At 51.2% G+C, this 27,577-nt stretch overlaps 1 protein-coding gene across 1 annotated transcript in view; it reads left to right on the top strand.

Annotated features, from left to right (window-relative positions):
- MSN (moesin) overlaps window positions 1–25,621 on the top strand; it is a 66,813-nt gene extending 41,192 nt beyond the window's left edge. Inside the window, exons 3-13 of the mRNA XM_063313782.1 lie at window positions 1,342–1,437; window positions 8,608–8,882; window positions 10,539–10,622; window positions 10,976–11,122; window positions 12,360–12,456; window positions 14,670–14,833; window positions 16,038–16,168; window positions 16,262–16,422; window positions 17,804–17,896; window positions 21,297–21,530; window positions 22,704–25,621. Coding sequence (XP_063169852.1) covers window positions 1,342–1,437; window positions 8,608–8,882; window positions 10,539–10,622; window positions 10,976–11,122; window positions 12,360–12,456; window positions 14,670–14,833; window positions 16,038–16,168; window positions 16,262–16,422; window positions 17,804–17,896; window positions 21,297–21,530; window positions 22,704–22,868 — 1,647 coding nt within the window. The 3' untranslated portion in view covers window positions 22,869–25,621. The remainder of the gene's footprint in view (window positions 1–1,341; window positions 1,438–8,607; window positions 8,883–10,538; window positions 10,623–10,975; window positions 11,123–12,359; window positions 12,457–14,669; window positions 14,834–16,037; window positions 16,169–16,261; window positions 16,423–17,803; window positions 17,897–21,296; window positions 21,531–22,703) is intronic.
- The last annotated feature ends 1,956 nt before the right edge of the window (window positions 25,622–27,577 follow it).

Here is a 27,577-nt window from a genome sequence, read left to right as displayed (position 1 = left end):
ATCTTCAGCATATAACTTTAGCAACAACATACAACCCAGCACTAAATTGGGGGTAAAAAAAAGTCAAGGTAACTGCTGCAGTTGCATGCTCCTGTTTTATGTGGTTGTGCCATCTTGACTTTTTTGACCTCCACCCGCACCCATGCATCTTTTCTGCTTCTCAGCTGCCTCCCTGTAGGGCTGCCTTTGACTTTCTGTGCTGAGTCAGCCACACTGCGCAGAGCCCTGTTGTGTTGCATGGTGTAGAGGAGCTGGTTGGAGGTTCGGTCGGTTTTGCAGCCCAGCCTCCCCAGCCGCTGTGAACTTAGTGGGGCCCGGTGATGGGGGGCAGGTGGGCTTCCCCTTTCAGATGGTCTTGCAGTGTGAACTCTTGGCCACCAGGACCATTGGTAGGCAGAAGGAACCACAAGCACGCACTCTGCTTCTGTGACTTACTCTGAATGACATGATTTCAGCTGCGGAACAGAAGCGTTCCCAAAATGGCATCAGGCATCTAAAAAAGGAAGGATGTGCCAGAACTTGTAAGGAAATGTATTCTTTTAAAAATTCAGCATTTGAGTATGAATAAAGAAAGGCGATCTCTATAGTTATGGAAATAACTATTAATTTTTTTTTCAACTTTACCTGAGTATCTGTCATTCTTCGTTGAATGTTTTACAGAGGATTCTATTTTCCCTACCATTTTTTCCCCAAATTATTCTCTCTCATTCCTAGAAAATGTCTTTTCTTAGTTACTGAGAACTCCTTGTTGGCTGCATAAGACAGTTTAGCGGCTAGTCTGGGAAGTGATGAGTTTTAAAGGCCCAACTCTGTGTGGGAACGTTCTGTGGACAGACCCCCTTTGTGCCCATGTCGGCGCTGCTGTTCCCAGACTGCCTCCTCCGCATGGACAATGGAACACCTGCCTGGGTGATTCTAGGAGGAGGAGTCACAGCATCTCTCTTGGGGAAAGAAGATGGAGGTCTCTGATTGCAAGCAAGTACAGTGCGGCAGTTCCCCACCGTGCCCCAGCTGAATCCTAGTGGGGGTGGAGGGCATTTAGGCCAAAACTTGTTCCATGCAGAAATCCCTGAACGAAGGGAATCCTCAGTTGCTCCTGGCATGCACCCTTGCGTATCATTGGGACCAGTTGGAAAGGTTAACACTTCCTCCCACCCTGAGCTTCCAGTGAAAATCTCCCCTCCCAGGTTTTGATTTTGGGCCTCCTTGTAAGCTATTCCACAGCAAACCCTTGGAGAAGTTTTATTAGAGAGCTTTTGTGGTCCTTCTCCATCTGGGATGCAGTGAGCCCATAAGCTCCCTCCTCTTGCTCATGAGTTTATGTCTGGTTTTCCTGAACAGGTTGTGAAAACAATTGGCCTGCGAGAAGTTTGGTTCTTCGGACTCCAGTACCAGGACACCAAGGGCTTCTCAACATGGTTGAAATTAAATAAAAAGGTATGGAGGTGTCTGTCATTTTGTTTTCTACTTCTGTCCCTCCTAAAAGAGAGAGTTTGCTTTCTTGATCAGGGATGAAACATGTTTACCTTTGTGGGGTTGGGTCCCCATAAGTCTGTGTTCTTCAGGGGTCTCTGAGCTTTGAATGAGAGTAGTAGATGACTCTCCCTTCATTGTTCTTCTGATGCAGGCTGCAGTCCCACATGAACTGTCTCTGACTCTGGAGTACTGTCATGAGTGCCGTTGAGCTAAAGTCATCAGCGCAATGGCACTCATGACAATGACAAGGAAATAGGTGAAGGGGTACAAGTTAAGTAGCCATCAACCTACAACGACTAACGGCCAACAAACAATAGCCAAATGAATCACGGAGCCACCCAAACCATCAGCGGCAATACAACGGGGATCGCCCAGCTGAAAGCAATCAGCAGAAGAATGGAAACCTGATGATGGGCGATCCCGGAAACCCTCACCCACCGGCAGGGCAACGCATGGGACAAAGGGGGGTGACGTGACCGTGAGCGAGGGGGCGCTGACCGGCGCGGGGTATTTAAACCCCGCACCGGCGCGCTCCTGTCACTCTCAGCTTTTTTCTACCAACGCTGTACCTGCCCTGCAATAAACCAGAGCCTGATTCGCAAGACAGTGTCTGAATGTTATTCAGGGGGAGGCAGCGCATGACATAAAGCTGAGAGTCATAAATTCAGCCTCGCCGAGCCCCACCGGACGACAACGAGCCGCGGGAGGAGTAGACGGCGAGAAGACCAGCAAGATGAGGCCGGAACGGCGCGGGCAAGGAGGGCGAGCCGCACGGCAAGAGACAGAGGAGGACCGACCAAGGCCAGAGGCACCGCGGACTCCCGGAGCCATGGACGCCCACCCCACCCGACCCGAGCCTCAGCTCCAACCCCAAGGGGAGATGGCGACGGAGGCAACCCGACCGCGGGAGGGAGCAGCACGACTTCCGAAACCAGCGGAGGACCCCGCGCCCCACATCGCACCCCAGCAACGGGCGTGGAGCGACAGCCCCACGGCGCTCGACACGGAGGAGGACGACGGAGACACCCATCAGACGGCGGAGGAAGCGGACCCGCGGCAGAGGGACGATGAACCCCGCCGGCAACCCACCCCCGAGGACGCGCCAACGGAACCGGCCCCAGCGGCGGCGCGGGCTGTGGACGAGGAGGCACGAGCTGAACTCGCGGCCATGCGGGCTCAGCTGACGGAACTCCGGACCATGCTCCAGGCGCTTATGCCCCCCGCGCCACCCAACGACGTCCCCGCACAAGCCCACACCCCGAGCGAAGCATCGAACCCACACGGGCCAGCGGAGGGCCAGCAGACGGCACAGGCGGCCGACACCACACCCCGAGAAGCGAGAGGCGGGGCCGCACAAAACGCCCGGGCCCCAAAGGACTTCCCCATCTTCTTCGATGGGACCCCCACAAAACTCTCGTTTTTTGTGACCAACGCTAGGGAGTTCATGGGGAGGCACGGACACTCCTATGACTCCGAGGCCGACAAGATCGCCGCCGTGGCGATCAAACTCCAAGACAGGGCGGCGGACTGGTACGTCCAACTGTACGAGTCCAGCTCCCCCGCCCTCGCCACCTTCCCTGCTTTCATCAAAGAGATGAAAGACTACTTCGAAGACCCCCTAGCCAAAGTGCGGGCGAAAAGCGCACTCCAAAGACTTAAACAGGGCACCCGCACGGTCCCTGACTACGCCCTGGAGTTCAAAGCCCTCGCGGGGAAGGTCAGCGACTGGTCCGAGACCACCCTGCTGGAAATCTTCAAAAGGGGGCTCAACCGCGACGTTCTCCAATGGGCCCTCTACCGCGACGACCCAGAAACGTTACACGGGTGGATCCACCTCGCGGGGAAAGCCGAACACGCGCACCGCACCTTCCTCATGACAACCACGGAAGACACAAACGATGCCGGGAAAAAGGTACCCGCACCACACGGGGGGATGGCCGGCCCCATATACCCAAAAAAGAAGTTCAACCGGGAGCCCTGCGGGAGGTGTGGCAAATTAGGGCACAAGACGGCGGATTGCTTCGCCAACCGACCGCCGACCAGCGCGCCCAAGCCCACCCCGAAAATTAGCCCCAAACCACCCAACCCGGGGCCGCCGCCTCACCGCCGAATGACCGTGGCCACAGCGACACCGAAAGAGAGCTGGGACGCTTACTGGGGGGAAGAGGACAATACCGACCCCGACCAGCCGGCGGGAAATGCTCCCCGCCTGCTCTGAGACGCGTGGCGAGGCAGGCGGTGGGACAGCAACGCGGACCACCTCAACGAAACGACAAAAGCTCCGTAATATTGGCAGCAATTCAACTCTCTACCGGCAACGGAGCCACCACGGCCGCGGCACTAGTGGACTCGGGGTGCTCAAAAAACCTCATCCACCCCGACCTAGTCGCCAAACTCGACCTCCGCTGCTTCCCCCTCCCCACGCCGCTGGCATTCCACCAGCTGGACGGCTCTACAGCGGGAGGAAAACCAGCCACGCTACAAACCGAGCCGGTCACCCTGCAAATGGGCACTCACACCGAGCGCACATCGTTCGTAGTCACGCACATCGGACGGCCCATTGCAGTCCTGGGGATGCCATGGCTCGCGAAAAACAACCCGCGGATCAACTGGGCGACCCGCACCTTCACATTCGGCGACGGCGAGTATCGAGCACCAGTACCAGCTGGCAAAAGCAACCCCACGGTAGGACGAGCGGAGGCGACCACACAAGACAACGCCGCTACCACAGCAGACCTACCAGAACAATACGCCGACTTCTCCGAGGTCTTCGGAGAGGCAGAGGCGGACCAACTACCCCCCCACCGCAAGACGGATTGCCGGATCGACCTACTGCCCGACGTCCCCTTACCTAGACCAAAGATCTATTCGATGACCCCGAAGGAGATGGCAACCCTCCGGGAGTTCATCGATAAAAACCTAGACAGGGGATTCATAGAGCCAGCATGCTCACCGGTCGGAGCCCCCGTCTTATTCCGGGAGAAGAAAGACGGGACCCTACGGCTCTGTACCGACTACCGGGGCCTAAACGCGGCTTCCCTGTCCAACAAATATCCCTTACCCCTGGTGAAGGACATGCTCGCCCACCTGTCCACGGGCAAAGTCTTTTCCAAATTGGACCTTCGCGAGGCGTACTATCGCATCCGAATCAGGGAGGGGGACGAATGGAAGACGGCGTTTAACTGCCCCCTAGGCGCTTTCCAGTACAAGGTACTGCCCTTCGGACTCGCGGGGGCCCCTGGGGTGTTCATGCAGCTCATCAATGAGGTACTGCATGAACATCTGTTTAAAGGGGTCCTGGTCTACATCGACGACGTCCTTATTTACACAAAAACACACGAGGAACACGTAACTTTAGTCAGGCAAGTCCTCGACAAGCTCAGAAGGGCGCAGCTCTATGCGAAGCCTACAAAGTGCGAGTTTCACAAAGAGCGCCTAGACTATTTGGGGTATCGAATCTCCGGGGACGGCATCGAAATGGACCCCGCAAAAGTCGAAGCGGTGCTAAACTGGGAGCGGCCCCGCAACAGACGGCAACTACAGAGCTTCCTGGGATTCGCGAATTTCTACAGGTCATTCGCCCGGGGGTTCGCTGAGATAGCCCTCCCCTTAACGGACCTCCTCAAAACCAAAGGGGTGGGGGACACCCGACGCGCCAAGAACCCAGGCACAGTGCTGAATTGGACTCCCGCGTGCCAGACCGCATTCGACAAGCTGAAAGCGCTGTTCACTACGGAGCCAATCCTCGCGCACCCGGACCCAGAACGGCCGTTCGTGGTCCAAGCCGACGCCTCAGACTTCTCCCTGGGAGCCATCCTACTACAGAAAGACTCCACGGGGCTCCTGAAACCATGCGCCTACCTGTCAAGGAAGTTCTCCGAGACAGAGAGGCGATGGCACGTCTGGGAGAAAGAAGCCTTCGCGGTGAAATCGGCACTAGAGACATGGCGACACCTACTCGAGGGAGCCACCCAACCATTCGAGGTCTGGACGGACCACCGGAACCTCGAGGCCCTACGAACGCCTAGACGCCTTAGCCCAAAACAGGTCCGATGGGCCCAATTCTTCAGCCGCTTTGATTTCCAGCTGAAGTTCATGCCGGGCAAGAAGAACTTCCTGGCCGACGCCCTCTCCCGACTGCCCCAAGACGAAGAGCCCGCCCCAGACACCATTGGGACGGTCCTATCCGCCTCGCAACTGGGGATGGCCGTGACCACCCGAAGCGGCGCACGGAGGCAGCTCGACGCTACGGCGCAGCCGACGGCGGGACAACCGGCGACGGAAAGAAGCCAACCGCAACTACCAGGGGGAATGCGCACGGACCTCGCCGCCGCCCTCAAAACCGACCCCTGGTTCCTGGCGAACCCCGACAAGGTAACGATGGCGCAAGACCTGGCATGGGGGGAAGGCAGAATCTACGTCCCGGACTCGCAACGCCAGGCGATCTTGCATAGGTCACACGACGCCAAGCAAGCGGGACACTTTGGGTTCCTCAAGACCCTACACCTAACACGGCGCCAATTCTGGTGGCCCGCGCTCAGGCGAGACGTAAAAACCTACGTGGCGTCCTGCCCAACGTGCGCTAGGGCCAAACGGGCACCAGGCAAACCCGCGGGGCTATTGCAACGGGTGGCAGAACCCTCCCGCCCATGGGAGGAAATCTCTATGGATTTTATAGTGGACCTCCCACCCAGCCAGAAGAAAACGGCCATTTGGGTGGTGAAGGACTACTTCTCAAAGCAGGCCCACTTCATCCCCTGCACGTCGGTCCCATCCTCACAACAACTAGCCAAACTCTTCCTCATCCACGTGTACAGGCTACACGGATGTCCCGCACGTGTGGTGACCGACAGGGGCACACAGTTCACCTCCAAATTCTGGCGGGCCTTCCTGAAGCTGACGGGGACCCAACAGGCCCTATCTACGGCTTGGCATCCGCAGACGGACGGAGCCACTGAGGTTCTTAATGCCACCTTAGAGCAATTTATACGATCATATACGAACTACCACCAAGACGACTGGGCTGAACTGCTCCCGTTCGCCGAAGTCGCATACAACAACGCCGTCCACACGAGCACGGGGAAAACTCCGTTCGAAGTAGTCTCGGGGCGCGACTTCGTCCCCATACCGGAGCTACCTCAACCCCCGGAACCACAGGTGGACGCCAGCGACTGGGGACGGAAGATCGCGGAAGCATGGCCAGTAATCACGGCGGCGCTGAAGGAGGCACAGGCTGCTTACAAAGAGCAGGCCGACAAGCACCGGCGCCAACAACCGACGTTCCAGGCGGGGGATATGGCCTATCTATCCACCAAGTTCCTAAAGTCAACCCAACCCTCGAAAAAACTGGGGCCTAAGTACATCGGGCCGTTCCGAGTCACGCAAATAGTGAACCCGGTAGCAATACGCCTGGACCTGCCACACAACCTCCGGAGGCTCCACCCGGTGTTCCACACCAGCCTCCTAAAACCGGCAACCACCTCCCGATGGCACCCAAGCACGCCACAGCCCGCACCGCTTATGATCGACGGGCAACACCACTTCGAGATAAGGGACATCCTCGACTCCCGCAAGCAACGAGGAACTCTACACTATCTGGTCAGGTGGAAACACTTCCCCCACCCGGAATGGGTGGCGGCGCACAACGTTAACGCGCCTGACCTGACCAGAGCATTTCACCGGGCATACCCCGACAAACCGCAACCAAGGTCAGCAAAACCAAACCCCCCCCCGCAGGCCTCCCCCCGCCTCCCGTGCCCCAAGGGAAAGGGCCCCCCCCAAGCCCGCGACTTGGGTGGACCTTCCCCCCCCCGGGACTCACTCCCCCCGCCCCGGGCCCACGGGGTGGTGACAAACGATCGCCAGCACCCTCCCCCCGCCCCCCGGCCGCGGGGGAGTGGCAAGCAAGTCAACAGGGCAACCTGGGGGCAACGCCCAGGAGACACAACAAAGGCGACGCACTCTAAATAAGAAAAGAAGGGCCCTACCTGGAGCTGAGAAGCACCCGACCAGCCACGCCTCTCGCCTCGCCGAACTGAGCCAAACAAACAGGGTGTGGTTGGAGCATGCGCACGCCAGGTCAGAACCCGAGCATGCGCACCATGGACACACCCTGGGAAGGCACGTGGTAGAGGGAGGAGCAAAGGGAGGGGCGACAACTACTCCGGCGGGAACTTTGAAAAAAAAAAAAAAATGTGGCGTTTTGACAGCTCCACGGGGAAAACCCAGAAACCCGGGGGAGAACACTATTCGGAAAGGGGGCAGTATGTCATGAGTGCCGTTGAGCTAAAGTCATCAGCGCAATGGCACTCATGACAATGACAAGGAAATAGGTGAAGGGGTACAAGTTAAGTAGCCATCAACCTACAACGACTAACGGCCAACAAACAATAGCCAAATGAATCACGGAGCCACCCAAACCATCAGCGGCAATACAACGGGGATCGCCCAGCTGAAAGCAATCAGCAGAAGAATGGAAACCTGATGATGGGCGATCCCGGAAACCCTCACCCACCGGCAGGGCAACGCATGGGACAAAGGGGGGTGACGTGACTGTGAGCGAGGGGGCGCTGACCGGCGCGGGGTATTTAAACCCCGCACCGGCGCGCTCCTGTCACTCTCAGCTTTTTTCTACCAACGCTGTACCTGCCCTGCAATAAACCAGAGCCTGATTCGCAAGACAGTGTCTGAATGTTATTCAGGGGGAGGCAGCGCATGACAAGTACCTCCATACAGTAACTTTCCTTCTGTAGTGCAGAATGCTAGGTTGCAGGTGGCATTCACTATCTACTGTCTTGTCCATTTGAGCACCTGCTGGATGTATGGCATTCTGCACCTTCATCTTCTCAGCAATGGCCATACCAGTGGGAGAATTCTGGGAGTTGGAAATGTACAATGCTGGGCAAAGCTGGGTTAGAAATACTGGGTTAGTCAACCTGGTGAGATCGATTAGCAAACTGCTTCACAAACTCTGTCCTTGGATTTATGGCAGGCACTCCAACCTGGGTCCTATTGCTGGGGTTGTGGTCAACAGATTTGGAGGCCCCTCTGGCTTAGTAGTTGTCCCAAGAGTTCTTACCTGTGTTGATTCTGGATGTTCTCTCAACTTGATTTTGCAACAATGTGCTGCAGGTGACAGCTCAGGATGTGCGCAAAGAGAGCCCGTTGCTTTTCAAATTCCGGGCCAAATTCTACCCAGAGGATGTTGCTGAGGAATTGATACAAGATATTACCCAGCGCCTGTTCTTCCTCCAAGTGAAGGAGGCCATCCTAAATGATGACATCTACTGTCCTCCAGAGACTGCCGTTCTCCTGGCTTCGTATGCTGTCCAGTCCAAATATGGGGACTTCAATAAGGAGATTCATAAGCCTGGCTATCTAACTACTGACAAACTGCTTCCTCAAAGGTATAATAAAATCTGGCAAAGCTTTTTTTTCCCCTTTAAATGCATAGCTATTGATTTTATTGTTAGGTTTATATCCCACTTTTCTTTTGTACAGTTTTGACCTTATTCCACAGTGGAATGAGGAGGAGCCCTCCCTGGACAGATCCTGTCCTTTTTGAAACATGAACTAAGGAGACTGAATGGGCCGATGATAGCTCCAAATGTGATTGGATGCAAGACAGAAATGCACCTTTAATTCTCACAGCCCAGACTGAGCGCCTTGCCTCCAGGGGTCCTGTGTGTGTGAGTTTCAAGCAGGGCCACCACACGCTCAAAGCCTGACCTGTAGTAGACAAAAATCTGGGTGTCATGTGGGGGTATTAGCCCTTGTGAGGAAAATGGAAGCAGAGATGGCAAGATGGACTCTTGCAGACACATAACGTCTGATGGGAGTATGGACTGACAGCTGAAGGGAACCCTCCCAATGGCCCTGATGATATTGTTAGACTCGTTGGCCAGATCTTGGTAGAATTCCCCCACATGCTCAATGCAGCATGGTTTGACAGGGCTCTGGGATCATTGTCAGCATAAGGCTCTCCAGTACATGGCATGGGATGGCTAGATAAGAATCCTTACTGTGTACTAAGAAGGTGTTAAAACAGTTGATTACCCACTGCAGTTTAATTCTAGTGCTGCTTTCTCCCACCCTCCTTGTGGACATTTTTGGCCTGTATTTCTCAGCCTTGAAGTGAGAGACTGATGATTGTTGACCTAACTGGCATTTCTGTTCCATACTGAGTTGGGTGAGGTACAGGTTCTCAGTGCTTGCTTGTGTTTGCCCCCATTTATTCCTTTCACTTCACAATCAGAGTTATAGATGTGGAAAATATGGAAAAAGAAAATGGCTGAAATTATCAGGGGGCAAAATCGCTACCCTTAAAAAGTATCTTGGAGATTTGAGTCACACCTGGGGGCATTCATGGCCTAGGCAATATCCCCACTATCCCTCAGTTTTGTGCCTGCCAGATGAGAGTGACTACAAGCCCCATGTGAGTCAGCCAGCATTGTCTGTGGACTCTGCTCGGGGGACCTTGTGGCTGCTAATCTAGCACGTTCTGCAACTGTTGAATGGTAGGTTGAGCTATTCATTTCTTGAACGTAGGTCCATAATTTGAAATGATCAAATTATGTCTTACACGATGCAAGATGTGGGATAGGCAAATCACCTCCCTGGAATACATCTCCACAAAACAGGTTCTTCTCTTCTGTTCTGGTCACAAATATGGTTCCTGTATCACAGCAGCAGGAGTAAAGGTTGCCAACTAGAAAATTGCATGAACAGCCTTTATGGCCAGGTTTGCAGTGTTGCTTTAAGGGCTGGAAAAGAGTTATTCTGAAAAATTGGAAAGCTGTGTCAGAAGAAGAAACCGTAGGGATGTGCACAGATCTGGGAGATATTTAAAGGTGCACCAAAGAGAGATTCAAGCTTTTGAGAGTGTCCACAACCAATTCCAACCTTATCCGCAACCCACGTTCATGCTGCTACTCTTCCACGGAGTGGCAGCCTTTGAGACTTTTTTTTAAAAAGATCATGTTTGAACTACATATGGCTGAAGAATTTGTTTTTGGTACAGCTGTCCATGCATCTAATATGTCTTCCATCTCTTTGCCTCCTAGAGTTTTGGAACAGCACAAACTTAACAAGGATCAGTGGGAAGAAAGAATCCAGGTGTGGCATGAGGAGCATCGGGGGATGCTCAGGTACAGCTGGCAAGAATGGAAAGCGCTTCTGTGGCTTAAAATAGAGCATTCTTTGTGACTTTTACAAGTACCCCTGTGAAGTATTCTACTCGCAGGGGCATCTGGAAGGGGTGGTAAAGAAAGTCTAAGATGGCGATGCACATAAAAACAGGGAGCTTTGACCACACCATTGCAACCGCCATCTTGACTTTCTTTTTTTTACCATAACCTGTGGTCACCTAAGACAGATGGGAAGATTAACAGAGTGTCCGTGTTTCCATAACATGGCTGACCCAACCAGTTGCTACTCCGGAGCAGACAACCCCATGCACGTAGTCACAGATACATCTGTTTTGTTTCCTTGGTACTTTCAGAGAAGATGCCATCTTAGAATATCTGAAAATTGCACAAGATCTGGAGATGTACGGCGTGAACTACTTCAGTATTAAGAATAAGAAAGGCTCAGAACTCTGGTTGGGAGTGGATGCTCTTGGACTCAACATCTATGAACAGAATGACCGGTAACAAAGCTATTTTCTTTAATCTTCCGAGAGAGAGGGAGAGAGATTGAGAGGGGGGGAGCGTTTGTACGTGCAGGGCACAATTGGACCTGACCAGGTCTCCACCTGTGTTAACAGCCACCTCCTGCTTTGATGCCTCCTTGCTCTTGGGAATATTATCCGCAAGCAGCTCTCTTTTCATTGTTATCACGTGAGGTTTTGGCATTCTTCCTCATAGATAGTTGTATTGACTCTGGCTAGCCCTGTCTTACCTAGAGAGACTCCCTGTGCTAAGATGGGTAGTTTGTATAGTTCTCACACAATTCTGTGAATCTACTAACAGATTTTCATGGAATGCAATTTGCCATGCAATCCCAACGCAATTATTTCCCAGAAAGTAAATTATTTTCCAGGCACAGAGGTATTTTGTGATCCATGTTGCTCTCATACTCATTCAGTCCTTGAAGCAGAAGTGAGAAAATTCCTCAGGTTAAATAAGTTTTTTTCCTTCGTATTATATGGAACTAAGCTCATGGCTTAAATTGTCTCTGAATGGTCTACATCTTCATATGCTTTTAGGCCCCAAGAATTGTTTTGGGCAACCTTCATTTCATCAAGAGACTTTCTGTACACGTAGATTTTAATTAGTAGGAAAATTATTCCTTCTGAAACAGATTTGTCCAGATGACCCTTGTCTTGTTAGGCAACACATAATCTAAAGTAGAAAGCACAGTTCTAGGGAGACGCGATAGGGGGATGTCTTCCCTGGTCTTTGTGCAGTGGATTGGCAGTGCTGCAGGATTTGCACCACATCAGAGGTGAGGAAGTGTGTGGGATGGGACCTGGGTGGCATTTTAAACTGGGCATTTTCCCCCTCACTCATTAGCTCTGCCCTTTTGGGGTCCCAGGTTAGATTTGTAGGCATCTGCAGGGGGGATAAGAGACAACATGTGCAACGTGATGCCATTGCACAAATGATGCAGATTACATACTGGTAATCACCTTGACATCACTCATGGCTTGTTTTGGATGCCTGTAATTGGATTCTAAAAACATGCCATTCACTTTGGAGATCTGCTCAGTTAGGCAGTTCGGTAAATTTGGAATTTCCACTTGTGCTATTCCAAATCCAAATACTTTCATTGGTGGGAAATATATATAAACTGTGTGAACAAAGACAGGTGTCTGGACTGCTGCAACTGTTCATTGGGGTTTAATTTTTGAAACAATAAATCAGCTTCTTGCTCATCTTTCATAGGTTAACACCCAAAATTGGATTCCCCTGGAGTGAGATCAGAAACATTTCCTTCAATGATAAGAAGTTTGTCATCAAGCCCATTGACAAGAAAGCCCCAGTAAGTTATGTTTTACAATTTAACTGTTTTAGGATATTAATTTATTCAGAGCTTAATAAAAAAAAGGAATGGAAAGTTCAGATTGTTCGTTTGAAGTCTTCGGACTCAGGGCTGTAACTGGGGCCCTCAGTGCAGCGGAGCTGTTCCTTGCAGCGGATTTTGTCTCTGAATTTGAATTTCTGTGTTATGGTCACCAACCAGAAATAAGCACCAAGGATAGCAAGACCGCATCAGCAAATCAGTAAAGCTAGCCAGTGGAACAAAACAGTACAACACAAAACCAGATGACAGTAAAGATAATAGAGATTAGCTCTTGCCAAGCTCTGCAGGCAATAAAAGAGAATTTAACAACACGTAAAGAGATTGTCCTGGCTGGACAGGACATCACGTAAATAGTACTGAGCCCGAGCATCGTGGGAACTGGCCAAAGGAGAAGAAGAGGTGAGCCATACCTTTGATGGTGCTAACTGCGCCTGGGCAAAGCTGAGCTACGTCCGGGATTGTCATGCATGTCCCTTCCTGAACAACCATGGGGAGCCATTGAATCGAGCTAATGATAAGATCTGCTAAATGTGATGCTTATATCTTGGTGATCTAATACTGTAAAGTTGGCTTTGTAAAAGGACCTCTTGAGAAGGGATGGTTGCTTGAATGCCAGAATGCGAACATGGCCTTGTCAAAACCCATCACTGGTGGTTTTGTCCCTGATGGTTTTTGATTTTGGATGGCAGAGGCATTCTGCCTGGGGCTCTTGCGGATGAGGCAAGCCACAGTGACTGGTTTTACACATTAGATTATTACACATTAGATTATTTTAGTCTGGGCTGCCTGTGTGATTCAATGTTTTTAGAGATTTTTTATGTTTTCCCCAGTTTTGTGTGCCGCCAGAGTCCACTGGAGTTGGGTGGCCAATAAATATAAACAAATGAACAAATAGCTAGCTTTCTTTTGGGAAGGGCTTGCTGTGAATCCCCCCTTGGCCTGAAGGAGCAGCTGGCAAGTTGTAAGCTAGGGTTTTGCCACGGAGGCACCTGCTCTCCAGAACAGCCTGCCCAGAGGGGTTGTCTTATCACCATATTATACCTTTCGGCGTGATATAAAATTCTACTTGTCCTCAGAGGTTTCCTTGCTGGCTAATTCAGTTCAGTTACTGCTCATGTCAGAATCTGGTCATGAATTGTTTTATCAGACTTTTTTTTTTTAATGTTGCCTTTGTTTTCTATGTGACACTCAGAAGTTCAAAAGTATAGCATCCTTCATCATGAGCACAGATAAAGACTATTCCTGTTCTTGCAGATCTTCATTTCTAGCAGATTTAGTCAGTTTCTGGGTAGGGGTATGCATGGAATGAAAAATGTTGTTTTGTTTTGTCCCAAAAGCTGTCCTGATTCCTTCCAGGTCACTGTTGTTTTTATGTGTCAAACACACCCTGTGGGGGTCCCGGAGTGATTTTGAGGAGCAAGCCCAGTGAGGCTGATGTGCTTTGCTCCCGTGGCAGCTCTTAGCATGGCGTATCCCCCTCCCACCCTGGCCTTCACAATGCCCCCCCCCACCTCCCTTCAGGCCTTGCAGTGCTGCTGACCCAACACGACTGTTTCAGATTTAGCACAAGCTGTCGGAAGCCAGCTATCCCATACATAGGATGGTTGGTTCAAGACTTGCACATACACCCTTTGCTGGCTTGGCTATTTGGTGGGTTATTCTGAGGAATTTAGTCCAGTAAAACTTAGATTTCTTTTACAGACCTTTGGGGGAGAGGGGAAGGGATTCTGTGGAATGTCTGTTAAATTGAGGGGTCATTGGTGTGCATTTACAGCATGTGCATTTGTATGGAATTGTGGAAATGATGTGAAAGTACACAAAAGATGTAAAATAACATTATCTGATTATGCCCATGATGTAATTTACAAAAAGAGCATAAACCGCAATTTTACACATGCGTCAAAGTTGTCTGCTATATCCATAGAACCCTGTGGACTTTGTCCACGATCAGGAGGAATATCTGGATCCAGATTTCATCTGTGAATCTGAATGGCGCTCCATTAAATCAAGGCTTTATTGTGTATCTTGCGACAGGGAAGATTTGTTTGGAGACATGCTTAGCTTCCTGGAAATTACAGTCAATATATCCAAGTTGTGTTGCTGCTTTTGGAGGAGAAGAGGGCCCAGGGAGGCTGCTTTCAAGGCTAACCCTGCCTTTCCTTTTTGCAAAGGATTTTGTCTTCTATGCTCCCCGGTTAAGGATTAACAAGCGCATCCTGGCTCTGTGCATGGGGAACCACGAGCTCTACATGCGCAGGCGTAAGCCGGACACCATCGAGGTGCAGCAGATGAAGGCCCAGGCCCGAGAGGAAAAGCATCAGAAGCAGATGGAGAGGTGGGCTGGCTGAGCGCGGGTGCCCTGTAAGTCGCCCCCTGGCTGGGCCTCTGGCCAGGAGCGGCTGAGTCATGGGCTGGGATGCCGATTCTTCCCTCAGCCAAATTCTGCTGCTGGGGTGTGGTCGGAGGACCCAGAGCCCCAAGTTGCAGGCAGACCAGCTGCTGAAGTGGCGTGGGCTTAGGGATCAGCCCTTCCCTTAGTGGTGCTGCAAGGGGAGCGGTTGCTAGCTGTGTGAGTGCAGGTCCAGAGGATGATAGCAATGAAGTCAGGTGTGGAGGAGAATGTTCCAGGGGGCTCTTCTGTGGGGGGGGGGGGGGGGTTCAAATACTCTTATTTCTCAAAGCCTCTTCAAGGTGTGTTTGAATAAAACCTCTGGGTAAAGGCAGCCTGCACTCTATCTCATACTGGAATAATTCTACACAAAAGCACATTCTTGCATCTCAGGGATGTCAAGCAAATTGTGACAGATAAATCCCCCTTCCCTTGCAGCCTAAGACACGTGTGATCAAGGCAGCATGGGCTGCCTTCCTTCCCACAGTATACCCTGGCAGTGGCATTATCCCAAGCGAAGATTTAGGGGCTCCTGGGATCTCCTGATGCAGCCTAAATAGACTCAGCAAAGAAAGGGGAATCCCTGATGCCCCACCATTGCCAGGGAAGAGTCCTCCTGGTTCTGCTAGGGGAGATGATGGTTCAGTGGGCTTAAAGAAAGGAAGTGATCTGCCTCTTCTAAGCAGGGACCTTAAAACTCAGCTCTTAAAAATGTGGAAAACATCTGTTGGAGGAACCCACAGATGCACAGTTTTTGTGGGCAGATTTTGAAGTGAAAGTGGTGTGCAATCCAGAGGAGAGATCAGTCTCCCAACCCATATTTTAGTTTGAGATATGCAGATTAGGCTGTTGGCTTAAAAGATTTGGGTGAAACAAGTTCTTCCTTTCTTCCTTTCAGTTTGCTTAGAAGTCACTAGAGGTCTTCAAGCAGAAGCTGGGGGGTCATCCATCAGAAGTATGCTAGTGGATCCTGTATTGAGCAGGTGGTTGGCCTAGATGACCTCTAAGGCCCCTTCCAACTGTGATTCCGTGACTGTGACTAAGAAGAAATTGTACACTGAAAGCCCTGAAGACTTAGAGAGGCTTAGCAGCCCATTTTTTGTAAAGGAGGCTCTGAAATTAGCCTGCTGTATGTTTCCTTCCCTCTCAGGGCTTTGCTGGAGAATGAGAAGAAGAAGAGGGAGATGGCAGAGAAGGAGAAGGAAAAGATTGAACGTGAGAAAGAAGAGCTGATGGAGAAGCTCCGACAAATTGAGGAGCAAACTAAGAAAGCTCAGCAAGGTGGGAAGGAATGTTGCCTCAGCATGGAGCCTGTGGGGAAGGAAAGCTGTCTGGGCAGGGAGAAGATGTGATTTTCTTGGCCTCTTTCTCCAGAACTGGAGGAGCAGACTCACAGGGCCCTGGAGCTGGAGCAGGAAAGGAAGCGAGCTCAGGAGGAAGCGGAGAAGCTGGCCAGGGAGCGGCAGGAAGCAGAGGAGGCGAAGGAAGCCTTGCTGAAGGCCTCCAATGATCAGAAGAAGACCCAGGAACAGCTGGTGAGTTGCTTTGTGGGAGGCTTAGCCTCTCTCTTGGGCAACCACGTGGATCTGGCGGCGCTTCCGAGCTGCCCAGATGCCAGCTAAGCCTCTGCCAGTAGAGTGGCCTGCACTGGGTGGTGGACTGTGGGAAGGTCGGCTCTGCAGCCCAAGGTGGCCAAAGGTGAGATGCTGCTGATGGAGTAGAGCAGAGGGGTGCAGCGTGAGGGTCCAGGGTTGTGCATGCCCTTGAAAGTCTGGAAGGTATCCCCAAAGCCTCTTGAAAAGTTGCCCCCGTAGTAGAATTGTCAGCATCAGGCAAAGGGATAATGATTCCTCCTGTATGTTTTATCATACATTAATGTCCTAACAAGCAGGAACCACGCCGAGACGAGGAATAGGTCTCTAGTGTTTTATTACTGCTACATTAGACAGAAAATCCTAACAAACTGAAGGAGTGTGAGAAAACCCAGACAGATAAACCCCAAAAGTCAAGGCGGGTCTGATCTGTGTCTCTTTGAATGGCTGCTCAACTCCTCAGTACTATGCATGCGTTTTCCCCCCGGGATAGGGGCCCCCTCCTGCTCACCACCAGTGCTCATGACAGTTAACGATACTACCATTAATTTGTTTAATTGAACTTGAGCTTAAATGCCCTGTTTCATCTAGGCCCCTCCTAACTTTTGGAGGGCAGCCACTGTTGTGCCTTCCATGGATGCGCAGTCCGAGAGAAGGTGCGCTTCCTGAGTGGGGGGCATGCAAAGACCAAAAGGATAGCAGCCCCCCTGTTGTGAGTCACAGAGAAGGCAGGATGCCCTCTTTTTCAGCCTGCCCCCTCCAGAGACATGGGGAAGGGAACTGCCCAAATCCCTACCAGTTCTCATCCCCGTGTATTTGGAGAGCGCCATGCTAGGGTTTCTCTCTCTCTCTCTCCCCGCCCCCCCCATCCTCAAGACTTTGGCCCTCTTATAGACTTATAAGACAGGTCTGTTTGGGGTTAGAGCTCTGCAGCTGAGCAAACACAGTGGAAGCGCATTGGAAGTAAGACCATTCTAATAAAATGAAGGGAGATGCAGGAAATGCTTTTTTGCACAGCTCATTGCCGGCAGCTGTGATTTAGTGGCTAATCTGGATGATATTAAAATGGTGGTGGACAGATCCACAGAAGGTCAGGCTCCCCATGGCTGCAAATATGGAGGGCTCCTACTAGTTCCTGAATCACGGCCTGAAAGTACTGACGGTTGAGAAGCCCCCAAGGAAGGGACTTTGGGTCCTTCCCAGATGCACCCTGGTGACTTCAAAGGCTGGAGTAGATGGCCTTGGGCCCGATGCAGCAAGACTCTTCCTACATTCCTTCCAAACTTACAGACGTTTGACTGGCGATGCTCTGTTCACCTTGCAGACCACCGAGATGTTGGAACTCACCACCAGGATCTCCCAGCTGGAAACTGCTCAACAGAAAAAAGAGAGTGAGGCCCTGCTGTGGCAGCAGAAAGTGAGTGTCGCTCTTCCAGCAGTCCTTTGCTCTCCTCTGCACTCTGTCCAGTTTGCTTGCCCAAATGTCTCCCGGGGGTGGGGGGAGGGGTGCTGATTAGTTGAAATAACTTTCAAAGAATGCCCGTTTTTGTTCCAGAGAAGTGGGAAAACCAAAGCCTGTTTCTAAGGGTGTCCAGCCAACCTACGCAGTTGCTGGCAGTTTGTGCATACAAGGTTCCCTTCTTGTTCTCCAGGCTCTGCTCTTTCTCCTGGCCGCACGTTGCTTTGACTCATTTACCGGAAAGACTTGCCTGTCCTTCTGGGGTGGGGGGCACAAGGCTCTGGAAACCTCACAGAAGCCCACAGAGGCCTGTGGGCCTCGGCGAACTTTGTCCGCTTGCCCACATGACGCACTAGCTGTAGTGCTCAGAAAGTTGTATTTTTGCAGCAAAAAGTGGGTGGCTGTATCCAATTTGTACAAGCATTTTGGCTTGGCTGTCTTTGGGCACTGGAGAATAGCTGTAGAAAAATAAAGTCCCATCATTACCCAGAGGGCAAGATTGCAATGAAATGTTAGGGGGGAAACACAGTCCTAACACAGTCTGCCAGCAGAAGGGGTGACTGGAGAGGCGGTGGGCTCCCTCTCCTGGACATCTTCAAGTAGAGGTGGGACCACATTTGGATGCTTGAATTTGGATTCTTGCTCTTGGGGGACCGGGAACTGAGGGGCCTCTGTGGCCCCTTCCAATCCTAGGAGTCTGGGATTGGGAAAAACACAAGATTTCTTTTTGGCAGATAGACACTTTTAACCTGATAGTGTTGTTTCATCTCTAATTGCCAGGAAAAATCTCTTCCATTTTAATTTGATTAAACAGTACTGTTAGCCCTTTTTTTTTTTTTACAGTTTGTAGTAACCTGAAATCAGGCAGAGAAATTTGGCTCTTAGCGGATTAGTGTCATGTTCACATTCTAATGTCTGGTTAACATTGTAACGTTTCACATGTCATTCTCTGTTCCGTATCCCTTCACCCGGGGTTTTTCCATTCTGTTACACTCCCTTGTTTTGAGGGCTTGGAATGCATGTTTGGGTTTGCGCTCCTGTTCAAGGTTACGTTCCCAGGCGCATCTAACGGCATTCAGCACCTGGGAGGGGGAGCGTCCTGACGGGCAACGGGGCGGGACCTGCCCACAAGCAAGGCTTTTAAGTTTGTATTTGGCGCGCTTTTGCTCATTCTCAGCTTTCTCTGTATTTGCATACTATTCCTTTAATAAATCAGTTATCTTTAAGCCCGAGCTTGTGAGACTGAGTATTTGGGTTTAGGCAATCATTACATAAAGCTGAGAATCATTTTTCCATTTTCCGCTGGCCCCATCCAATCCTTGGATAAGAGGGAACGCCAGCGATGACCGAACCTCAACTTCGCGTATGTGAGGGAGGCGAAGAGGAGCGGGAGGTGGCCAAAAGCCGGCCAGCGCTAACCTCGAGAGCGCAAAGAGCAGCACGTCGGGAGTTGCGAGATACCCAATTGGACGAGCTGCTGACATCCATACAGGAGAGTCTCAGGAGTGAACAGAGATCTGTTATGGAAAGAACCACGGGGAGGGGGTCTCCCCAATTGGCCTGGGAGCACGAAGTCCCCTTGTCACCGAAGGTGGTGATAACCAACCAACCCCCGGAGGAGCCGGTCACTCCGGCCCGTATGAGGGCATTGGAAGATAAAATGGATTTAATAGTGACGATCCTCAAGGATCTACCCAGAGAGGATCAGCCCAGAGTGGCAGAGCCCACCCCGGAGGATTGGGAGGAAGAGCCGTCACAGTACCCCAGGCACAGCACCCTGTCGACCCGGGGGAGAAGTAAGACTCGATCAGCCCATCAAAGGGGAGAGCGAGAGGCAAGACCCCCTAGGGATCGACCACTTGTGGGGGCTCGGCGTACGCTGTCATTCGCGGCACCGCCACAGCCAGCTGAGCCGGTAAGAACCTTCCCACCATTTGGAGTGAAGTTTGATGGGGATCCCGCAACGCTCTCCTTCTTTATTACGAATGCCAAGCATTATATAGAAGATTGGGGTCGGAACTTTCAGTCTGAACATGGCAAGGTCAATTTCATTGCCAACAAGCTGAGAGGAAGGGCAGCGGATTGGTATGTGCAACTATGCCAAGCTGAGGCAACTGAGTTAGAGGACTTCGATGAATTCTTGTGGGCACTCAAGGAGCATTTCGAAGACCCCCTAGCCCAAGAAACGGCCAAAAATGACCTGCGCAAACTCTACCAAGGGTCCCTCTCAGTTGCTAAATATGCGTTGGAGTTTAAAGCTTTAGCAGGAAAAGTGGAAGACTGGTCTGAGCCAACAATCATCGAATTGTTCAAGCAGGGGCTAGAACCCGAAATCCTTCGATGGGCGCTAGGCAGAGACGATCCCAAAACGTTATATGGGTGGATTCAGTTGGCGGGAAGCGCAGAAAATGCCCTACGAACCTACGCCCATACCAAAGAGCTTAGACAAACACGTCTTGCTAGAGGAGCGCGCACATCTGGACTTGCCAGCCGCCCCAAACCGAAAACCTGGGAAGAGGAGAGGGAGCAACGGTTCTCCAAGGGTCAGTGCCTCAGATGTGGGAAAGACGGGCATCGAGCCACGTCGTGCCCGAGACGCCGTCCTGAGGAACGACAGACGAAACCCACGGTAAAGATGCCTGCTCCTGCTCCACCGCGAAAACTGAAGGCGGCCCTCGCAGAACTGGACCCCCCCGACCTATCCTTCGGAGAAGAGGAGGAAGAGTTGCAATTCGAGCAGCCGGCGGGAAAAGCCTACCACCTGCCCTGGTGGATTTTAGAATGTAAATAATGAAAACAATTTGACCCGAGGCCAAGTTCTTATAGATGCATAAGCCTTTTACAAGGAACCTGAGCAAAAGATATAAAACGGGCAGCTGGGAGTCCGTAACACTCTGGTGATAGAATTCCAAAGGTGTTTGTGGAAGCACCACCTCATTTTGCTGGTTGGCTTTCTTTGTTTTTTAAAGGAATCCAAGGTACCTTTTATGTACAAAGTTCCATGTGTGCGACTTAATTTGTTCTGGAGCTTTCTTGCCAAGCAAAAGAGTTTTCCAATATTGCTCCTGTGAGGCCAAAGCATGTATGGAAATGTGAAGCCGAGATATGTCTGCTGCCCTTAAAGCCGCAAGCTTTGCACCCAGGTGCCCCCTTGGGCAGCTTTTTGTCTTAGTTATTGTAAACAATTGAGGCAAGAACTTTCCAGCACATTTCTGTCACCAGAGAGGTATTTCTCTCCTGCAACTTTAGTGACCAGAATGGATCTTCTGATAAATCCAGCGGCCGTCTCTGAGTCTCTGCTCAATCAGCCTGAGCAGGTTTCTCGAGGGCCCGTCTTCAGCTGCATGCTCTCTTTCAGGCCGAGCTGGTTCAGGAGGACTTGGAGAGGACCAAAGAGGAGCTGAAGTCAGTCACCAGCACTCCACACGTGCCCGAGCCCATGCAGTCAGAGAACGAGCATGACGATGAGCAGGACGAGAATGCTGCCGAGGCCAGTGCGGAGCTGCGGGCACACGCCTCGATCAAGGACCGCAGTGAGGAGCAGCGCACCACTGAGGCAGAGAAGAACGAGCGGGTTCAGAAGCACTTGAAGGTGAGGCGGGCCCCGCTCTGCCCAGGGAAGCCGATGGGCCGGGCAGAAGGCCCACGGCCGGGAGTAGAACAGCCCGTTGGAGGGACAGGAGCGGGTGGCTGCAGTATCTTCAGGGAGGGTGGCTACACATGTGCTTGCCCCATGGACATTGGGCAGGGACGGGCAACTTTTTCCAGTTGGGTCCTTTAAAAAAAAAGGAGGAGGAGGAGGAGGAAAACATGGCAATTACATGTGACATTATCAAAATAGACTGGTTGGAATTTTCAGCCTTTTTGTGAAAAGAGTGAAATGCTGTTTCTTTGTGAAATAGAAGGGGGAAAAGCATATTGTCATTCTGTTGGCTGCTGAATTTCACCCACGTGGCCTTGGGGTGGGGATAGGACTTGGGGGCAGCCGCCACCTGTCAGTCGTGGGGTCGAGGTCCTCAGTCAGGGAAGCCTTCTCATACTTGTGCACACAACATCCTAGATATTATGGGAAGGGGGAAGAGATCTCCCAGGCAGCTGCTTGGATGGAAGGCAGCTGGTCTTGTGGGAGGTCTGCTGCTCCCTCCGGCCTCCTTCAGCCTGGGATTCAGGGCCACAACTAGGGGGGGCAACCGGGGCATGTGCCCTGGGCACCGTGCTGGAGGGGCACCAAAATGAGCACTGGTGGGGGTGTGCCAAAATGGGCGTGGAATCCATGTTTGCCCCAGGTGACGCAGACCCTAGTTGTGGCCCTGCTGGAATTCCCGATATATGGTGGACTTTAACTCTCATTATCCACATCCACACCGCCTGTCCATTTCTGTCCGGGGCGATGGAAACTGGAGATCGTCAGACCGGAGGCGGTCAAGGGAGTGCTCTGCTCGCTTCAGCTCCAGTGGGCTCAGCTGGGCCTCTGCTGCTGCTTCAGTTGCCTGAACTCAATTCTAGCCAAAGGGAGGGGAGATGCCTCATCCTGTTAGGCATCCCGGCTGCCAATCCCCTTTTAGCCAACCGAGTTTCTGACAGCAATAAACGGCAACCGATCACTGCGCTGCAGTAAGATCCAGGGAAAGAGTAAACGAGATGAAGCCCCGTGCCGAAAGGTGACCAGGAACCAGCCCCAGTCTGGAAAGTTCTGGGACTCGTTTTGTCTGGAGGCCCCTCATGCCTCGGGCGGCTGATGTCTCTCCTCCTCCCTTGCCTGCAGGCTCTCACATCTGAACTGGCCAACGCGCGCGACGAGACCAAGAAGACGGCCAACGACATGATCCACGCGGAGAACATGCGGCAGGGCCGCGACAAGTACAAGACGCTCCGCCAGATCCGGCAGGGCAACACCAAGCAGCGCATCGACGAGTTTGAGTCCATGTAGTCGTTCCAGCCCCTGCTGTACCTTCCCTCCCCCTCCCCCCCCTGGAAACGTGCGATGCTGGAACCGCTGCGGGAGAGCGAATGGGTCGGCCTCCTGCGCTGATCGTCAGAATAGGACCAAGCAGGAAGAAGACGCAAACGTCAGCTGTGCCTTGTTGCAGTTTTCTGGTGGCTGCGGCCTGCCCCTGTTTAGTAAGGGGGGATGGGCTGGAGTATCCTTTGCTTTTTATTGCTTTTAAGAAATGTATTAGTGCTGCCGCTGCCCCCACCGAGCTTACGGTGGTGCCGATGTCAAACCGAGGACCTCTCCCCGCCTCTGACCTCAGTTGCTGAGGTTTGGAGAGACGTGGCCATGCTTGGTCCCAGCTGCTGTCCCTGCTGAAACGCCGGGGCCTCTGCTTTCAAAGATAGGCTGGTTTTGATACTCTGCTTGAGAAGAAATCACTGTGGAGGAAAAAGAGCACAGAAGCATGATTGCAAATGTGCCTTCTCCCCCCCTTCACGCCAAAGAGCAAAATGTTCAGCAGACGCAAATGTCTCTGGTGGTCTTAAAAATTTCCAAGTGCTCCTTACCAAGGGTTTGAACAAAACTGGATACTTCCCTTCTTCCCGTGTTCTGAGTAGATTTGCTACAGAACTGTTGTCTTCCCCAAAAGGAAGAAGCTTGGCCACAGACCCCTTGCCATCCATTTTGCCAACCTAGTCAGGTGTTTCAGAGAGGTTTTGGGTCAGCCCTAAATCTCAAGCGGTGAGCCACGGCTGCAAAACTACCCTCTAAGCTTTGGGGGGCATCTCTCGAGTGTGCGTGTGCACACAGACGTACCTTACGGTGCCTTAAGGACGCTTCCATTCCCTCTTCTAGCCGTGTAACAGTTTTATGAACAGTTTTCTCGTTTCCTTAGTTCCAGTAATAGAAAACCAAAAAAAAACCTTCCAAGGGGATGTATTTTGTGTGCTAATCTCCATGTTGCCAGCCATTTCTACTGTTAGGAAGTTTAGGCTTGGTTTTCAAAAAGTGCCGTTTCTCTTGCTCTCTTGCTAGTAGAGGGCAGCCTGTCCTTGTTTCCAGACCACTTCCCTTGGAGTGCCTTAAGCTCTTTGGATCTAGAAAAAAAACAGGCGGTTTTGCTTGTAGGACCATTTAACTGTCTCCCTCAGTGGTTGAGCTGCTTGACTGTTTGCTAGCAACCTTTCTAAATCGACTTTGCCGTGGAGTTCCTTGCCTGGGACTCTCCCCATTAATGGCGGAAGGGCCAGAGTTGAGGTCTGTGCCTTCCTCCTCCTCTCCCAAACGTCATTCTAAATGGCTTTCATTCAAAGGCTGGCCCCAAGGTGCCCTTTCCTTAGCACTCTTTGGCTTCTTCAGATCTTTTCCCATCTGTTTGGCCTTTTTCTGCCTTCCCTCCTGCACACGCACCCACACCCACACCAGTTCCAGCTTGCATTTATCCAAAAAGTGTTACTCTGAAACAGCACCGTGGCTCCTAAGAGCAGATGCTACTGGGCGTAAGGTGGCAAAAGTCAGCTCCACTAAGGGTGGTGAGAAGGCGTTGCAGGCTTTCCCGAGGGCTCCCATGGTGGTTCCAGAGCACCACGCCAAGCCCTGAACCTTGGAGCCACGCTGCTCGCAGCAGCAGCAGTCCAGTAGCCCAGCCTTCCCAAAGACCACGCAAAATGTGCTCTTCCTCTCTTCCTCCTCCAGATTCAGCGTGCCTTTGAAAAGCGATGGGTGAGAGGATGTGGACAGTCCTCCCCTCCTCCTCCACCTCCCCCTGAAAACACACAATGCCGTGGCTTCGAACCATTTCCTAAAAATTGCAGGGAGTGATTTCCATGCCCTGAAGCGTTTCTCTGAGCCACCATTAAAACTTGTGGTGCCGACTTTGGTCCTGGGCCATCTCCGTCCGGCCTGAGCTTGCCAGAGGCATGCTTGGATCTACTTTCTTTTCCCCTGCAAAACCCCCTCCAAGGTTGCTATTCTTGGATGCAGCTGATGCCCTGCGTTGTCCCAGCCCCCCCCCCCCCCCGCTCTCTTGCGCTTGCTGGCCATCGGGCGCTGCCGTGGTTCAGGCAGTCACTTCCCGAATAGGAACGAGCCGCCCGGTGGCCGTGAGTTCACCTCCTCCGTAGTTGGTTCAGCTCTTCCCTGATCTTAACCAGTATTATGTACTCCAGTGACATCTAATGGTATTGATTTCATGCTCTTTTCTAGCTATGCATGATTAGAAAATATTAATCTCAGAAGTGTTGAGGGGGAAGGTAAATATGTTCTTCCTTCTTCATAGAAAATGTATACTGTGTTGTAAAGAGATGATATTTTGCAGGAAATTAATGTAAGATGCATTCAGTATTACAATGAGATTTTTAGAATTTTTTTTTTATTATTGGGTTAGAAAACATGGAGGTTCTTTCTCCCTTTCCGCTCCCCCATTTGTTTACTGCTATGCCTGGGTATGTACTATCCTGATGGGGGAGGGAGTTTACCCAATTAATCTTTTTCTTTTTTTGTCTGGCTTTATATTTGTGTTTTGGAATTTTTGCTGTAAATTATGTCTTCATTTTTGACCATTCTTTTTACATATTATGTCGAAGCACCAGCCTTCTCAGGGGAGGGGGCCTGCAAGGTAGCCTGTGTAGGGAAGCAGAGACCCCACGGACACCTGCTGTTTGGACACCTGCTGTCCAGAGGTGTTTTATTAAATCCACTCTCTGTTCTTTGTATCAGTGCCAATAAAGTTTAGACCAAGGGAGGTGCTTCTGTGTTTCTCTGGCCTCTTCTTTTCTTAGCGTGGATTTCCAAATTAGCCTCCTGCCAGGGCTGGATTTTGCATGCAGTGACGGGCAGATGGGAAGAAGGTGGGGGAGCCCCATGTGCCTAGAACGGTGCCCTGTTGCGAAGCTTTCCCTGTGGGGCTGCAGTCTGGTCCAGGATGCTGCGTGAGCAGCGTCTCTGCCGGATGGGGTGGCCTTGGATTGCCAGAACACAACATGGAGCTTGGCAGATGGAAACATTTTCAAAGAATAGTGCACTGAAGTAATTCCACTTAACCATATGGTCTCCCCCAACGCTCCCTGTCATATAGCAAGACATGGAAGCCCTTGGTTATTTGCCACCGACATCTGGTTCTCCAGCTGTTCACACAACCTCACTGGCAGATTGGGAGGTGGCAAGACAAACTGCACCCGCTCATCCTGTTCTCCAGGCACTCGAGGAGGAGGGCAGAGGCGTTTGGTGAACGTGCCACTGACTGGGACTGGTGAGTTGTCATCCCAGCATTTGGCACGCAAGTGGGGGACTTGCAGATCCCACAGGCTTGGCATAGCCATACCCTCACCCGAGGAGGCCTCCCTATCTCTGCTGTGGCTGCACTGGAGGCAGCAAATGGCAGAATACGCGAATTGTGCTTTAAGTGACTTAAATTTTTCTTTGTAAAGCTTTGGTTAGAAATAGGCAAGTTTTAATTGCTGGGGGCCACACAACTTTTGGAGAGGTGCAAGGGGCACAGTGAGTGGTCCTCTAACCTGCATGTGGATTTTTTTCCCTGCAGAGTTGGGAGTAATTTGGTTTCTTTTCCATTTCTTGAGCCCACACTTCTGTTTTTCTATATTTCTTCTCCCTCCAAAATGGCTGGTATCCTGCAGAGATTTTCAGCAAAGGCCTCAGGGATGCAGGAGGAGAGCCTTAGGGCTGTGCATTGCTTGCCCTGCCTGCAGTGGGCTTAGGGAGCCAGTCTGCCTGTTCAAAGGGGGTCCATCAGAGCTTCATCAAAGTGGACTTGGGTCTCCAGTGGACGCCACCCAGTTCAGCCCTGGGCCCTTTGTTCTTCAATATTGGTAATGATTCGGATGAAGAGGTAGAGGGGATGCTTAATAAATTTGCAAATGAAGTGAATGTGGGATAGCCAGAAGACAAGAAGAAAAGAAACATTCAAAACTGTCTTATAGGCTAGAGAACAGAGCTACAAGGGATAATGTCATTTTAAAAAGACAGATGCAAAGTGAAATAGAAATCAAACCCATTGTTATAGGATGTGGGATACCTGATTTAATAATTGCACTTGGGAAAAAGATCTAATAGTAATAGTCTGTGGACAGAAATGAACCCACAATGTGATGGGCTGAAAAAAAGGCAAGTGCAATTTTAGGGCTTGTCCAACAGTTTCCAAAGAAGACGTAATCCTTCTGCATTAAGTCAGATTGTGCCTCTGGTTCAGAGAAAAGCAACAGAGGTGATCAGTTTAGAAAATAAAAAAAAAGGCTAGAAAAAATCTCTGGAAAGACTAAGAAAAATGGGCACGTTTAATGTTGAGAAAAATGGGTTGTACATACGTGCTGGGCTTGAGGAATCCAAGGCTGGGGTTAAAATCACTGGAAGAAACATTAACAATCTCAGATATGCAGATGATACCACTTTGATGGCTGAAAGCGAAGAGGAACTGAGGAGCCTTATGATGAAGGTGAAAGAAGAAAGTGCAAAAGCTGGTTTGCAGCTAAACCTCAAAAAAACCAAGATTATGGCAACCAGCTTGATTGATAACCGGCCAATAGAGGGAGAAAATGTAGAAGCAGTGACAGACTTTGTATTTCTAGGTGCAAAGATTACTGCAGACACTGACTGCAGCCAGGAAATCAGAAGACGTTTAATTCTTGGGAGTAGAGCAATGAGAAATCTCAATAAAATAGTCAAGAGCAGAGACATCACACTGACAA

The sequence above is a fragment of the Candoia aspera genome, chromosome 12, assembly GCF_035149785.1.
Source record: "Candoia aspera isolate rCanAsp1 chromosome 12, rCanAsp1.hap2, whole genome shotgun sequence".
Lineage (NCBI taxonomy): Eukaryota > Metazoa > Chordata > Lepidosauria > Squamata > Boidae > Candoia > Candoia aspera.
This window is presented reverse-complemented; position numbering and strand designations above follow the sequence as displayed.